This window comes from Bubalus kerabau, chromosome 3, assembly GCF_029407905.1.
Source record: "Bubalus kerabau isolate K-KA32 ecotype Philippines breed swamp buffalo chromosome 3, PCC_UOA_SB_1v2, whole genome shotgun sequence".
NCBI lineage: Eukaryota > Metazoa > Chordata > Mammalia > Artiodactyla > Bovidae > Bubalus > Bubalus kerabau.
The window spans coordinates 155,103,627-155,117,017 of record NC_073626.1 but is presented as its reverse complement, the minus strand read 5'-3'; the positions used below and the strand labels follow the sequence as shown (position 1 = coordinate 155,117,017).

Genomic DNA, 13,391 nt, shown 5'->3' with positions numbered 1-13,391 from the left:
ATAGAACTCCATTGTTATCTCAAATTGAAGCCTCATATAAAGGAAGTGAAAGTCGCTCAGTCGTGTCCAGTTCTTTGCGACCCCATGGACTATACAATCCATGGAATTCTCCAGGCCAGAATACTGGAGTGGAGCCTTTCCCTTCTCCAGGGGATCTTCCCAACCCAGTGATTGAACCCAGGTCTCCCACATTGCAGGTAGATTCTTTACCAGCTGAGCCATAAGGGAAGCCCAAGAATACTGGAGTGGGTAGTCTGTCCCTTCTCCAGGGGATCTTCCCGACCCAGGAATCGAACCAGCATCTCCTTCATTGCAGGAGGATTCTTTACCAACTGAGCTATCAGGGAAGCCCAAAGTAGCCCTCATGGCCTGTACTTACATAAAGTATAATAACAAATAACAATACTTAAAGGAAATGCTGTAGACTATTAGCCAGGTTTTTAATCCATTTTCTTTCCACAAAATTAATGCTTTTAAAGAATCTGTCTACCAGTGCCGGAGACACAGGAGATACGGATTTGATCCCTGGGTTGGGAGGAGTCCCCTGGAGGAGAAAATGGCAACCCGCTGCAGTATTCTTGCCTGGCAAGTCCTATAGACAGAGGAGCCTGGAGGGCTATAGTCCATGGGGTTGCACGAAGAGTCAGACACAGCTGAGCATGCATCCCCCCCAAGTATTTAATCTAGAATGAAGAGAAATCTTTTTTTCCAATTTTGCATTAAAATAAGTAATTCAGCAGTCTGCATTCAAGATGTTTCATATTTGATCTTTGTTTTCATGTAGTTTATGTTTTAAACTGAAAAGATTAGGTGTGATATATTAGACTTTCATTTCCAAGCCATCAGATATTCTTTGTTACACTCAGGGTTGGCATCATTCTGCATACTATAATACTATAGTTATAAATTATCTCTGAGGTTACAGAATTATCTAGCTATTTTCAAAAAGAGCTGAATGAATAACAGATTAAATATAAATAATTTTCATTATTTATATATATAATATATATTCTTATAGACTTATATAGAGTAAAAATTGGAAAGATAAAAAATAAACAGATTCTCATATTCTAGTGTCAAAATAAATTGTGGAACATCTTTATGAGGGTTGAGTAGTAACTGAGAGAAAACCTTTGCTTTGGTTATTTCATAGGGGGAAGGGTGATAAAATTCTCCTATCCCAGTAAACACTTAGAGATTTCTTTTCAATCTAAAATTGAAGAACTAACAAATCACCAAAATATGAATTTTAAGACAAGCTGGAGAAGTTAACTGACAAAGTTCATTGAAAGAAGCCCAAAGATCATAGTTTATGCTAGGTCAGTTTAAAACTAGGGCTTCCCAGGTGGCCCTAGTGGTAAAGAACCCACGTGCCAATGCAAGAGACCTAAGAGACATGGGTTCAATCCCTGGTTCAGGAAGATTCCCTGGGTGAGGGCATGGCAACCTACTCCAGTATCCTTGCCTAGAGAATCCCATGGGCAGAGGAGCCTGGTGGGCTGTGGTCCACAGGGTCTCAAAGAGGCGGACATGAATGAAGTGACTTAGCAGCACACACAGTTTAAAACTAGCCCCTGAGAATATACTCACATCTGTTTGGGGCCCTGAGTCACTTTTATTTCTGTCTCTCTTTCTTCCTGCTTATAAATAACCTTTTTTAAATGCCAGTTCTTCTGTTTTACAAAATTGGTTAATTTGCTGGATGTCTATTAAATGTCTGTGTCATTGGAAAAATATGAAATTTATTACTATTCTGTTTTAGTTCTCATCTTTATAATGTTTTCATGTTTCCTATGACTTAGATGCTACTCTCAATTTGACTTAATTGCATCCCTTAGAAAAGAGGGATACATTAAAAAAATTTTTTATTCTAAAATAAGAACATTAGTTTTTTATTAGAAATTCATGATATTTTTTTCTTTATTTGGATTCTGTCCTAGTGGTAATACACAATTGACCCTTGAACAACACAGGGTTTGGGGCAATGGCCTTAATACAGTGGAAACTTTGCATATGATTTACAGATGACCCTCCTTACACACAGTTGTCCATATCCACCTTTCTGCATGGATCATGCAGTACTATGGTATTTACTGTTGGAAAAAATCCTCCTATAAGTGTACCTGTGCAGTTGAAACCCATGCTGTTCAAGGGTCAACTGTGTAACAAACAATTGCATAGTAGTTTTTCTATGATGCCTTTTGAAATGAGAAATATCATCATTCCTCACTTACTATAAATTTCTGTTTATCACTTTCCTCAGTTAAATACTCTCCTTTGATTTTATCAAGCTCTCCAGGCCAATGATCCTTGAACTTGCTGTGTATTTGTTTCATCCTCTCTTTTCTTATCCAGTTTGGATTCCATGACTCTGTTGTCTTACTCTCCTTCTGTCTTTCAACTAGTAAAATGCCTACCCTCTAATGAAGCCAACTGAACCTCTCTTCCACATCTACATAGCTGCTAGTAATTTTAGAGAAAATCCCACAGCCTTTTAAATTGGCATCGCTGTAAATAAATGAGTAACTGATCTCAAATACTAATTGTTCCATCCCTACTATATAGCGGCCTTCCTTTTATCCACCCCTGAACAGTCTTCTCTCATATTCAACACATAGGGCCATTTCAACCTTTCTCTACTCTCCCAAAATATGGTATCTCATACCTTGGTGATATTACATCTAGATTCTTTGGAAATAAGAACATTTGACATGATTTCAACTATCACTAATCCTGTAAGATAGGTGCAGCCACATGAATGCTCTCTTCTTTCATGGATGAAAACAGCATCCTTCTTTCTAATTAATGCTTCTTCTTGTTCCCTGGAATTCTCCTATCCCAGCCCCTCAAATAACTTGCACTATTGTTTTCCCCCTTTGTCACATGTATTTTTAACATGTCCCTTCTATTGGCATTTTTCTTTTGGCATTCAATGTGATAAATTCTCATCATTAAAAAAAAAAGCTAACCTCAAACCCAGGTCTTTTTCCAGCTACTACCTACTTTCTCCTTCTCTTCAAAGATGTAATTGTTGAAAGAGTTCTCTGTGATTGCTTTCTATAATTTTTTTTTTTTTCTACTCATTCTCCAGCCTACACAGCCTGGCTTTTGTCCTCATGTTCTACTGAAATTATTCTTTATAGTGCCAAGTCCAGAGGACTTTCAGACCATTTTACACAACTGAAGCATATTTTCACTACTGAATAGTTAATACCCTTAGAAACACTCTCTTTCCTTGATTTCAGTGACACTGATCTCTCTTGCATTTCTTCCAGCTTCTCTGCCTGCTCCTTCTCAATCTTCTTAATGGATTCCCCCTAACAGTTATGCAAATGGTTCTACAGTCCTAATGGAGGCCTCGATTCATATGCCTAATTATTTTAATATTATAAATCAGGCTTAAATTAAAAACTATTGTGTTCTAACCTCCTAATCTGGAAGACTGAGTTCAAATAATATAGAATTCTCAGATTCCTCAGAGTTCCACACCAGAACTTGAAGGCATGAGCAGAGCAAACCCCCTGGTGTGCAGTCAGTCCCCTCTTTTAAACCCACTCCTGATTCTAAACAGCACCAAAGAGGGGCCTCATGCATGTATGTGTAGACATTTGGTCTGCACATCCAAATTCTTTTCATGCCCCACCTGACTCACAGCCCATAAAGAGTAGTGTACTGGCCATTCTTCAGGCCTTAGAGTGTACCTACCAGCAACAAAGTTGGTCCTCAGGGAATGAACACTGTGAAGAGGACTCTGCAACTCTCAGTGCAAGTTCTGGGACATTTGGACAAAGAATTCTGGCATGCTGGGCACCCAGAGTGTAGTCTAGGGTGTAAGCTCCAGATTGGCACATTCCCTTGGCCCTGCTGCTGCTGCTGCTGCTAAGTTGCTCCCTTGGCCCTACACATTCCTTATTCCTTCATAAGGAGTGAGACCCAGGGCTCTCTAAGCATGGGACTCTCTCTCACTTGCCCTAGTCTATGGGCAGGTGTAAAAATCTTGATGTTCTTCCAGGTTCCACTTTTGACCTTCTGTTTTTCACATTTTACCTTTGTACATTATGCCTTTGTGATATCATCTATTTCCATGGCTTCAGAAGCTAATTTCTATTAACCGATGATTCTTATATCTGTATCTCAAGCCCAAATCTCTCTCCTGATTTTGAGACTGTATCTCAGTACTTATTAGACATGACTATTACTCATAGTCTTCCCCAATCTGATTTCACCATCTTTTCTCTCCCATGGCCATCCACTAAGTTTCCCAGGCCATAAACCTGGGCTTAATACTTAACCTCTTTCTTTTTCTCATTCTGTGTCTAGATAATCAACAAGTTCTAGCAACATTTTATAAAATTTTCTCCATTCCATCTAGTTTTCTCCATTTCCACTGCTACTGTACTAGTTGAAGCCACCCATGATCTCTACATCCCTGTAGCAACAACTTCCTAAATCATCTTGCTAAATAATTAGCTAGTTAGTCACTTTCCTGTTTAACCCTTTCAGTTCTTACCTCTCTCAGGATAGATTTCAAGTTCCTTAGCTCTTGAATAAGCCCTGAATTATCAGATAACAACTTTCTCATCTGTTTCCATTCTCAGCCGTATGCAAAGTGTTAGTAATCCCTAATATGAGTCATGCCCTCCTGCCTCTGAGCCTTCCTACCAGCTTCTCCAGCCCTTACCCTTCCTTTACTTCGCTAATATCTGTCATCACATTCATTCCGTGATGTCACTTTCTTCAGGAAGCTTTCTTTTATTAATACTGTGAGTTTTGTATTCCTTAGTTAACCCCATACCACATATCACACTGTATTATAAATAATCTCTAAATTGTTGTCACACCCTCTAAGCAGTGCTTCCCTGGTGGCTCAGTCAGTAAAGAATCTTCCTGCAATGGGGGAGACCTGGGTTTGATCCCTGAGCTGGGAAGATTCCCTTGAGAAGGGAAAGGCAACCCACTCCAGTATTCTTGCCTAGAGAATCCCCATGGACAGAGGAGACTGGTGGGCTACAGTCCATGGGGTCGCAAAGAGTTAGACACTACTGAGTGACTAAGCACAGCACAGCTTAACTTTTAAACTCTTGACACTGCAATATCTTAATTGTATGCTATGAAATAATTACTCATATTTTTTTTCAATTTTCATTACTCTGATCATTACCTTCCTCTCATCTGGGAGACCTTGCTTCAAACCTGAAATAATACTAGCCACATAAAAGTATTTTTCCAGAATACAATTCTATGCATCAGTGTACATGTTAGTCAAAGTAAGCATTAGTAGGAGAACACATTGATTTAATTGCAGAATTTTTAAAAGATAAAATACTCTGTCCAAAGCTGGCAATATTTGAAGGAGAAAAACATAAACTACTATTTTATGCACCAACCCTTTAATTGGTTAAGCTTAGATATTATGTTGATATACAATATTGAAGTAAAATTAAATTAGTTGAAGTAAATGTTAAAAAGTAAAACTACAAATCTCTCTCAGTCAAGAAAATATATAGAAAAACTAACAGTGGGTGTTAATATAGTTAATAACATATGTGTTTAAATAAGAAAGGGGTGATGCAAAAATGAATGATTATCCATTTCAAGAAGCAAAACAATGAAACGACCATTTTCAAGTTTATAATAAGTAAGTGCTTTGGGAAATACCCTATTTTTATATAGCCCTAAATTTCATTCAGTTTATCAATTAAACTGTTAAAAGTATTTTAATTGTGGCATTTAAAATTTTTCCAGAATGACATATATTTGGTCTATAATCTTTCTCTAACATAGCAGCTAAATCAACCAAATTAACCATACATGATAGTGAGATAACACAGGTGTTATAACCGTATCACTCTCGTTTTTATGATCTTTGAGGCTTGGTCACTGATGTTTAAAATATGCAAAAACAAGGAAATCTCTGACTATTTTTACCTGGTATCTCTTCTTTCTTCTACAGTTTCTGAGCTCTAGACAAGTGGAAACTTTGATAGAGAATGAAAATAAGATAACACACACTCAATCATACCTTTCAGGCAAGATGAATTTTCATGATGGCATTAGAACAAGTGCAATGACTTGTGACATTTTTATTACTAATCCTCTCTGTAGGTTAAGAGTATTTGTGAGTCTCAGCAGAATTAAAGAGCCTAAATACTTGATCTAAAGAATGAGATATACCATATTATGGAAAATGAAAGTGATGAGTTAATTTTGTACGTATATATCCTTAGTCAAGCTATTCATTGTGTTGTATTCTTTTTTTTCCCCCCTTTTTCCTTTTCTCCCCCTCTTCCATTCAGGAGAAAAGATCATGCGATTCAGCTACCCAGACATTCACTTTGATATGAACTTAACATATGAGAAGGAGGCTGAGCTGATGCAGTCTCATATGATGGACCAAGCCATCAACAATGCAATCACCTACCTTGGAGCTGAGGCCCTTCACCCACTGATGCAGCACCCGCCAAGCACAATCGCTGAGGTGGCCCCGGTTATAAGCTCAGCTTATTCTCAGGTCTATCATCCAAATAGGATAGAAAGACCCATTAGCAGGGAAACCTCCGATAGTCATGAAAACAACATGGATGGCCCTATCTCTCTCATCAGACCAAAGAGTCGACCCCAGGAAAGAGAGGCCTCTCCCAGCAATAGCTGCCTAGATTCTACTGACTCAGAAAGCAGCCATGATGACCACCAGTCTTACCAAGGAAACCCTGCCTTAAATCCCAAGAGGAAACAAAGCCCAGCTTACATGAAGGAGGATGTCAAGGCTTTGGATACCACCAAGGCTCCTAAGGGCTCACTGAAGGACATCTACAAGGTCTTCAATGGAGAAGGTGAACAGATTAGAGCCTTCAAGTGTGAGCACTGCCGAGTCCTTTTCCTAGACCATGTCATGTACACCATTCACATGGGTTGCCATGGCTACCGGGACCCACTGGAATGCAACATCTGTGGCTACAGAAGCCAGGACCGTTATGAGTTTTCATCACACATTGTTCGAGGGGAGCACACATTCCACTAGGCCTTTTCATTCCAAAGGGGACCCCTATGAAGTAACGAACTGCACATGAAGAAATACTGCACTTACAATCCCACCTTCCTCAGATGTTGACATACCTTTTTTTTTATTTTTAAATATTGTTACTGTCGTTAATTCTTATTTTGTGGACGCAGTGTCATTTGCTCTGCCTGATTACAATAAGGAAGAAACGGAAGAGAGAAGAGACAGGGGACATTGTTCCTTAACAGCTTGACTTGTTTATTGTGTGGGAATTTAAGAGCAGTTCATTTCTGCCATGCATAGATATAAGGTATATCATGCTTTGAGAAAAAAAAATCACTAGATTCATAAAGATTCATCTAAGGATTCTAATTTGCCACTGATGTTCAGGATTGTGCAAAGGCAGGAAAGATTAGCATTTTCTGGGTTGGACTTTCACAGTTTTAAATGGGATAAGTAATTTTATTGGTCAAAGAAGAATTTGTTTCAAAATGTAAATTGTTTTCCTTTTCCTCTAGAGATCATGGAACACACACACATTATTTTCCATGATAACTCCTTGGATGAGTAGTTGTTGTGGGTTCTATGTTTACTTCCCCTGTGGAATTTATAATACGGTATGTTGTACCCTGTACCATATAGAAAAACTTATAAACTACAAGTAGTTAAGGACAGCTACAATACATCTGAGGTCCTATGATCTTATTTTTCTAAACTTAAGCACTGTTTTTCCATAGTTTTGATGACTTGCATTTTATAGACACCCTGGCAGCCTTACTTTGAACACCTTTAACAAATAGTGTTTTTATCTAGTTTTCAGAATAACATATGGTCTAAGAGTGGCTAAGAGGCATTCAGTAGTTTTCAGAAGGGACCTCTACTTTTCTTAAATTTGTTTGGGAAGTTTTCTTTTACAGCTGTAATGTGATGGCAGCATAGTATACGTATTCCTTTCTAAAAAGTATGCTTACGATTGTCACTTTATCAGCATTTAATCAGTGTTAACCAGTCAGCAGAAAAATATCGATATAATTAGGCTAACAGTAGGGGGGAAAAAACCCACTCAGAAATCCCTTTTCTGGTATTTCTCTTTTCACTAGTTTTATTTTTCAAGCTTTGACCCCCCAGTGTTTTGTCCATAGTCTGTTCATCTTTTATTCTTCTGGTGGAAAGTCTTAAAAATCTTGCTGTAGGCTATTTCTTTCAAAATCTCCTCAGAGCAGTTGCTAATTTGACCCAAGTATGGTAACTTAAACCACATAAGGTTATGGAACTAGGGCTATTTATTCTAGTATTTCTTCAATAATAATATTTACAACTTTTGGTACAAGGAAAAAGCAACTTCTTTGTAACCGGTGCATTATAGATAAAACAGAAGCTTATTTTTACCCTTCTTGGAGTCTAGAATGCAACCGAACCTCCAAGCTAAAGTGTTCAGGTCCATACTTTTCTGTCTCGAAAACATGAAACTATTAATATATATAAGCTCTTATGAATCTCAGTCCCTTACTAAAGAATTTTTCTTCTTTTAATTCATGTATATGTTGGCATATTTCATGGACAGATTTTAATTTCATTTATATGGGTGTTCTGTTTTTTCTTTGCAGTTTAACAGCATTAGAGGGGAGGAACTGAGTGAAACTGATTAAATTCATGTGTGGGGGGCCCACTTGGAGGGAGAATTCGCTGCTTGTGTTTAGAGAGGACAGGCCTGACCATGACTGGATTGTCTGATAACCATTTCTGAATGTTGAAATTACATTAAGCAGTAAGTGATAACTGCTCTAAAAAAATCATTCCGTGGGATGTTGAAACTGTTTTTTAGTGCAGAATGATGTGAGAATTAGCAACACTAGAGAACTATGATGGATAAGCAGGTCTGGCCCAAGTAATGTTCATCACCCATTTTCAGTTTGCCATTCACTTGTGTAAGCAACGTCTAAGCACTGACACCGCTAGAGCTAGGCAAAAGATGGTTACAACTCAGCTCTCTTTCACTCGCCCTCTGTGGCAATTATTTTTGGAGAAATACCCAAACTATTCCTTTACATCTAAGAGAAAGCACCAAATTGGAGATGTGAAATGTTTTAAATAGAATGTCAACTGTCACTTTTTTTCCTGCATGCTCGGGTGCATTACCACATTGTGAACATACAATGTATTATTCATAAGTGAAGCATGTCTTTGAGACGTACCCCATCTATCCCAACCCCGCATATATAATTGGAATTTCATGTTTTTTCCTTTTGGAGGGAGGTAAATAATTTAAGGTTAGTGATTTTGTGTTTTACTGTAATTTAAGGAAACATTTGGATGGCAGTCAATATGTTCATAATTTTGGCTATGTGTGAATTTCTGCTGGCATCATCTATGAGTTTTTTTCCTGCTTACTAATTATTTTTTCAGTATATGAACAGTCATGTGCCTACCTGCCCAGGGATGTAACTGAATTCAGTGGACCTACAGAATTGTAGAGCTACCCCCTGAGGACAGTACTAATGGCACTCTCCCTTTCTGATTCCATCTTTTTGAAAATCTTTTTTCAAAACGTTTCCACCACTGTATTACTTGTACTTTCTTAGCTTCATAGGAGGAACAACTAGGGATAAAGATGGCTTAGGGTGTAGCAGGGGCAAATGAGGACAAGGTCAATTCCAATGTGTAGGTTAGATAGAATTTTTGTGGACACAGTGCTTTCTGGGAAACTCTGGATGGCTATATTTGCATGCTTCTTCACAAAAGGAAATATGCAAGGTGGTTGCACCTAAAAATAAATATGAGGGGCAGACACCAAATAAATCAAGTTTTACATAACAGTTATATGCTCAGTTTATTTAGGTGAGATTTCACATGAGAGTATTTGAGGGGCATGAAAATGGGTTAGCCTCTGTATTTTCCAGTTTGGCAAAAATGCATCATGTTGTTTTGCCCTAATTTTGCCCAGAATTTTATTTATATCCAGCTCATGTTAAAAGATATGTATTGCCTCTCTCTAAAAGTGGTCAATCACTTTTTTAAAGCCATTCTAATCTGGCTTTTTACAATAGTGAAAGTGACCAGTAAGCAAATTGGAAGAGATTTCAAGCTGTTGAAACATATTCTGTTGTGAATCTTCTGGAGGAACAAAATGGGAGAATGAGAGACTAGGATTCAGATCTGGCTGCAAGGAGGGACTGTATCCCATACATACGTACAAGCTGCTGTGTGCATGCATCACAGTATACATACACATTCTTTTAAAGAAAATTCATAAAAAAAAGAAATTAATCAGGTGTGTTACAGGAGCCTATAGAGAGTTAAAATTATGATTAATACCTGAGCAACTTAATAGGTTTACTTTATCAGACTGTATAGAGAAATATTAAAGTTACTAGTCTATCTTTAGGAGTGGTCACAACTATTCAACTTAAACCTTGAGTCTTTACTATGTAGTTCCAGAACAAATCAAAACAATGAATCAAAAAAAACTTTTAAGCTGATTTCACATAACCTCTAAAGTGAAAGAAACACAAATTACTCTTAAATAGGAAGAGTTTTCAACTTTTACTTGTTGGCAAATGGAGAAAGGCAAGAATGTTTTAGTGAGCTCGGTATTGTTTTTATTTATGGGTTTTGTGTTTCAGTCTTAGACGTCACAAAACCATTAAGTTTTTATGATATTTTATAAATGTTTGACAAAAATTACATCAGTGAAGGCATTTAGATGAAAATGATGTTTTACTTTGTTATCTTTAAACTGATTCCTTAAGGTGAATGGAAAAAGAACAGAGAAGTCTGCAAAAATACAAATAAAAAACTCTATGCTCCTGGTTTCAAGACAGAACTTAGATTATGGGAGGTATTGGCTATGTTATTTTTTAATTTTGAATTATTCATTTTACAAAAAGGGATAAGTTACAATTTTTGATCATTTTTCATTCTATTTTATATATTATTTCAGTAAATATTGTCTGTATGAAAACTATTCTAAAACAGAAAATTCCCCAGAGGCAAAAGAAGAAAAGAGTAGGGGGGTGAAATTGAAGTTTATATATACAAAAGTTATCTTAGAAATGTTTTTAAACCTCCAGTTTCTGCAAAATAATTAAAATATACAGTAACTGGTCTTAAGATCCTGAATTTAATGTATCAGATACTTATAAAATTTATTTATGTTTGTGCCTTTTTAAAATGCATTGAGTGTTGGCTAGCTGTTTAGTTCTACAACACTTGTATTATGCATTTTTAAAAATCACTTAAAATTACTATATAATTCATCTTCATGTTCTTAGGTCAAAACCATTAGAGGAATTTCCCATACAGAGACTTTCAGCTCATCTGCTTAAAGTAAAAGAAAACTTTGAAACCAGATGAGGCTATCTTTTTAGTTTGATAGTATTTCTGAACACCATTACAAGATTATGCAGGTAGTATATGAGGTGGAGGGAAATTGTAGCTGTGAATTGCATTATGGTATGGTATGTATTTTTGTTTTGTTTTTATGGAAGAATAAGTTCTAGTATCAAACAAGGCTTTATTAGTGGAATTTTGAATCAATAAAATACAGTATTGTTTTGGGATTTCACCTATAGTCTAGTGTTCTGCTAGTCTTAGAACATCCTCTTCTAACCTGTTAATGTTGTGTGGAATGATGTAAAGAAGCAGGCCATTAATTCTCCTTGAACAAAACAGAATTGAAGAGTCATATCATATTGCTATTCTCCAAAGCATAATCGCAAATGATTTCCTACCATGGTTGTGTATTACTTGCAATGGATGTGTTAGAATATGACAGCTTTTTAAAAAAAATGAGCTGCTTGTTATTCAAAGCAAATGTCATATGACCAAGAAGCTGTGATATGCTAGTGTTTCTTTTTATCATAGTGTATTGCTAGGCCAAATAATGACACCTTGAATATTTTTACATTTATTGCAGAAACCTAAAATTTTGAAATTTCCATAAGGTTTTTTATGTAACATTATATTTCTAGCTTTTTAGTTTTCTCCTGCTGTACTGTAAGTTTGTGGATATTTTTCACACACACTCTTTGAAAATAAGTTCCTAATTCTGTTTATGGGGTTTTTCTCCCATAACATTGCATTTGTATATTTTCTGTATAAATTTATTGTGAATTAACCTGTATCCCATACAGAGTGGTACGTGAATGACTAGTTTTCTAAGATGTCCTTTTTGTGAATAAAATATAAAATTTAGAGGCCCTCTGCTAAGCCACATAAAGTACAGCATAAAACTTCTTATAGGTTTAGATAAGCCAGTTTGCAGTTAATCTGGCCCTTTAAATTACCTCAAGTGACACACAGTAAGAAAAGCTTCTTCAGTGGGTGGAGGTCACTGATTCCCCAACTATGCACTTATCAGGATTCTACTTAATTTACTGGAAATGGATTTTTTTTTTTTTTTTCATGAATACACTGTAACAAGGGAAAGACTCTGGGTTTTGTTTTTTGTTATTCTTTTGTGTGTTTGTTTTTTTTTTTTAAGTAGTTCAGTTTCTGAAACTGTGATAAAACATTTTGACTTGTCAAGTATACTCTTGGATATTGAACATAAATCACGTCCCCTTGTGTGTATCGAAGTTCTTTGTGATCTCTTAAATTTTGCCTGCTTTCACCACCTCCTTTCTTTTTTCTGTCCATGTTCCCTCCATCATTGTCTCTGCCTCTCTTTCCCCCTACTAGTTTGAGGATTAGGTCAAGTTTTTATTTCCAGTTCATAGGTCTCTTAAGTCTTAATTTTTTGTGTATGATTTTTGTTGGCTGTATAATCTGCTGACATATTTTTATATTCAAGTGTAGTTTTCTATTTTTTTAAAAAGTAGTTGAATTAAAACGAGTAAGGTATATAACCCTTTTGTTACTTTCACTTTCAAATATTGGGCATCTAAAATATGACTTCAGAGATTATGTAATCATAAGAACATGATATGTTTCCTTCCTTTCTTGCTGGATTTTATGTTCTGATTTGATTGTTCTCCTAAAATGCGTGTTATGAGAGATGAAACAATTTTTTTTGCAAGAATTTAGAAAGATGTTAAAAATCTAAAGCAAAAAGTCTTAACTATCTCCCAGCTGGGAGAAAATGCTTTAACATTACTCTAATAATATTCCGGGTTTGGAGTGGGCTCTCCAGGCTCCCCATTTGCTCTTAATAGTTGAACCTTTGAGACCATGTGTTATTTGCAGTCCCAGAGCGATTGCTTCTGCTACTTAGTTTAAAAGATGTTTTTCTTTACTTTCTGTACAAGTGCAATACTTTCCTTGAAGTCTTAAAAACGATGGTTATTTTTCTTATTCTTTCTTTAGTTAAAAACAAAAAGAAACCCTTGAAAATTATGGTAAGTTAAAGGACACAACAAACAAAAAGAAAAACACAGCACAGTCAAAAGATTAG

At 36.3% G+C, this 13,391-nt stretch overlaps 1 protein-coding gene across 12 annotated transcripts in view; it reads left to right on the top strand.

Moving 5' to 3' along the window:
• Positions 1-13,019, top strand: part of IKZF2 (IKAROS family zinc finger 2) — a 185,334-nt gene extending 172,315 nt beyond the window's left edge. For all 12 annotated transcript variants that reach the window (XM_055573372.1, XM_055573364.1, XM_055573367.1 and 9 more), the window contains one exon: positions 6,297-13,019. In XM_055573372.1, the coding sequence (XP_055429347.1) occupies positions 6,297-7,021 (725 nt within the window). In that variant the 3' untranslated portion in view covers positions 7,022-13,019. The remainder of the gene's footprint in view (positions 1-6,296) is intronic.
• Positions 13,020-13,391: the final 372 nt, after the last annotated feature.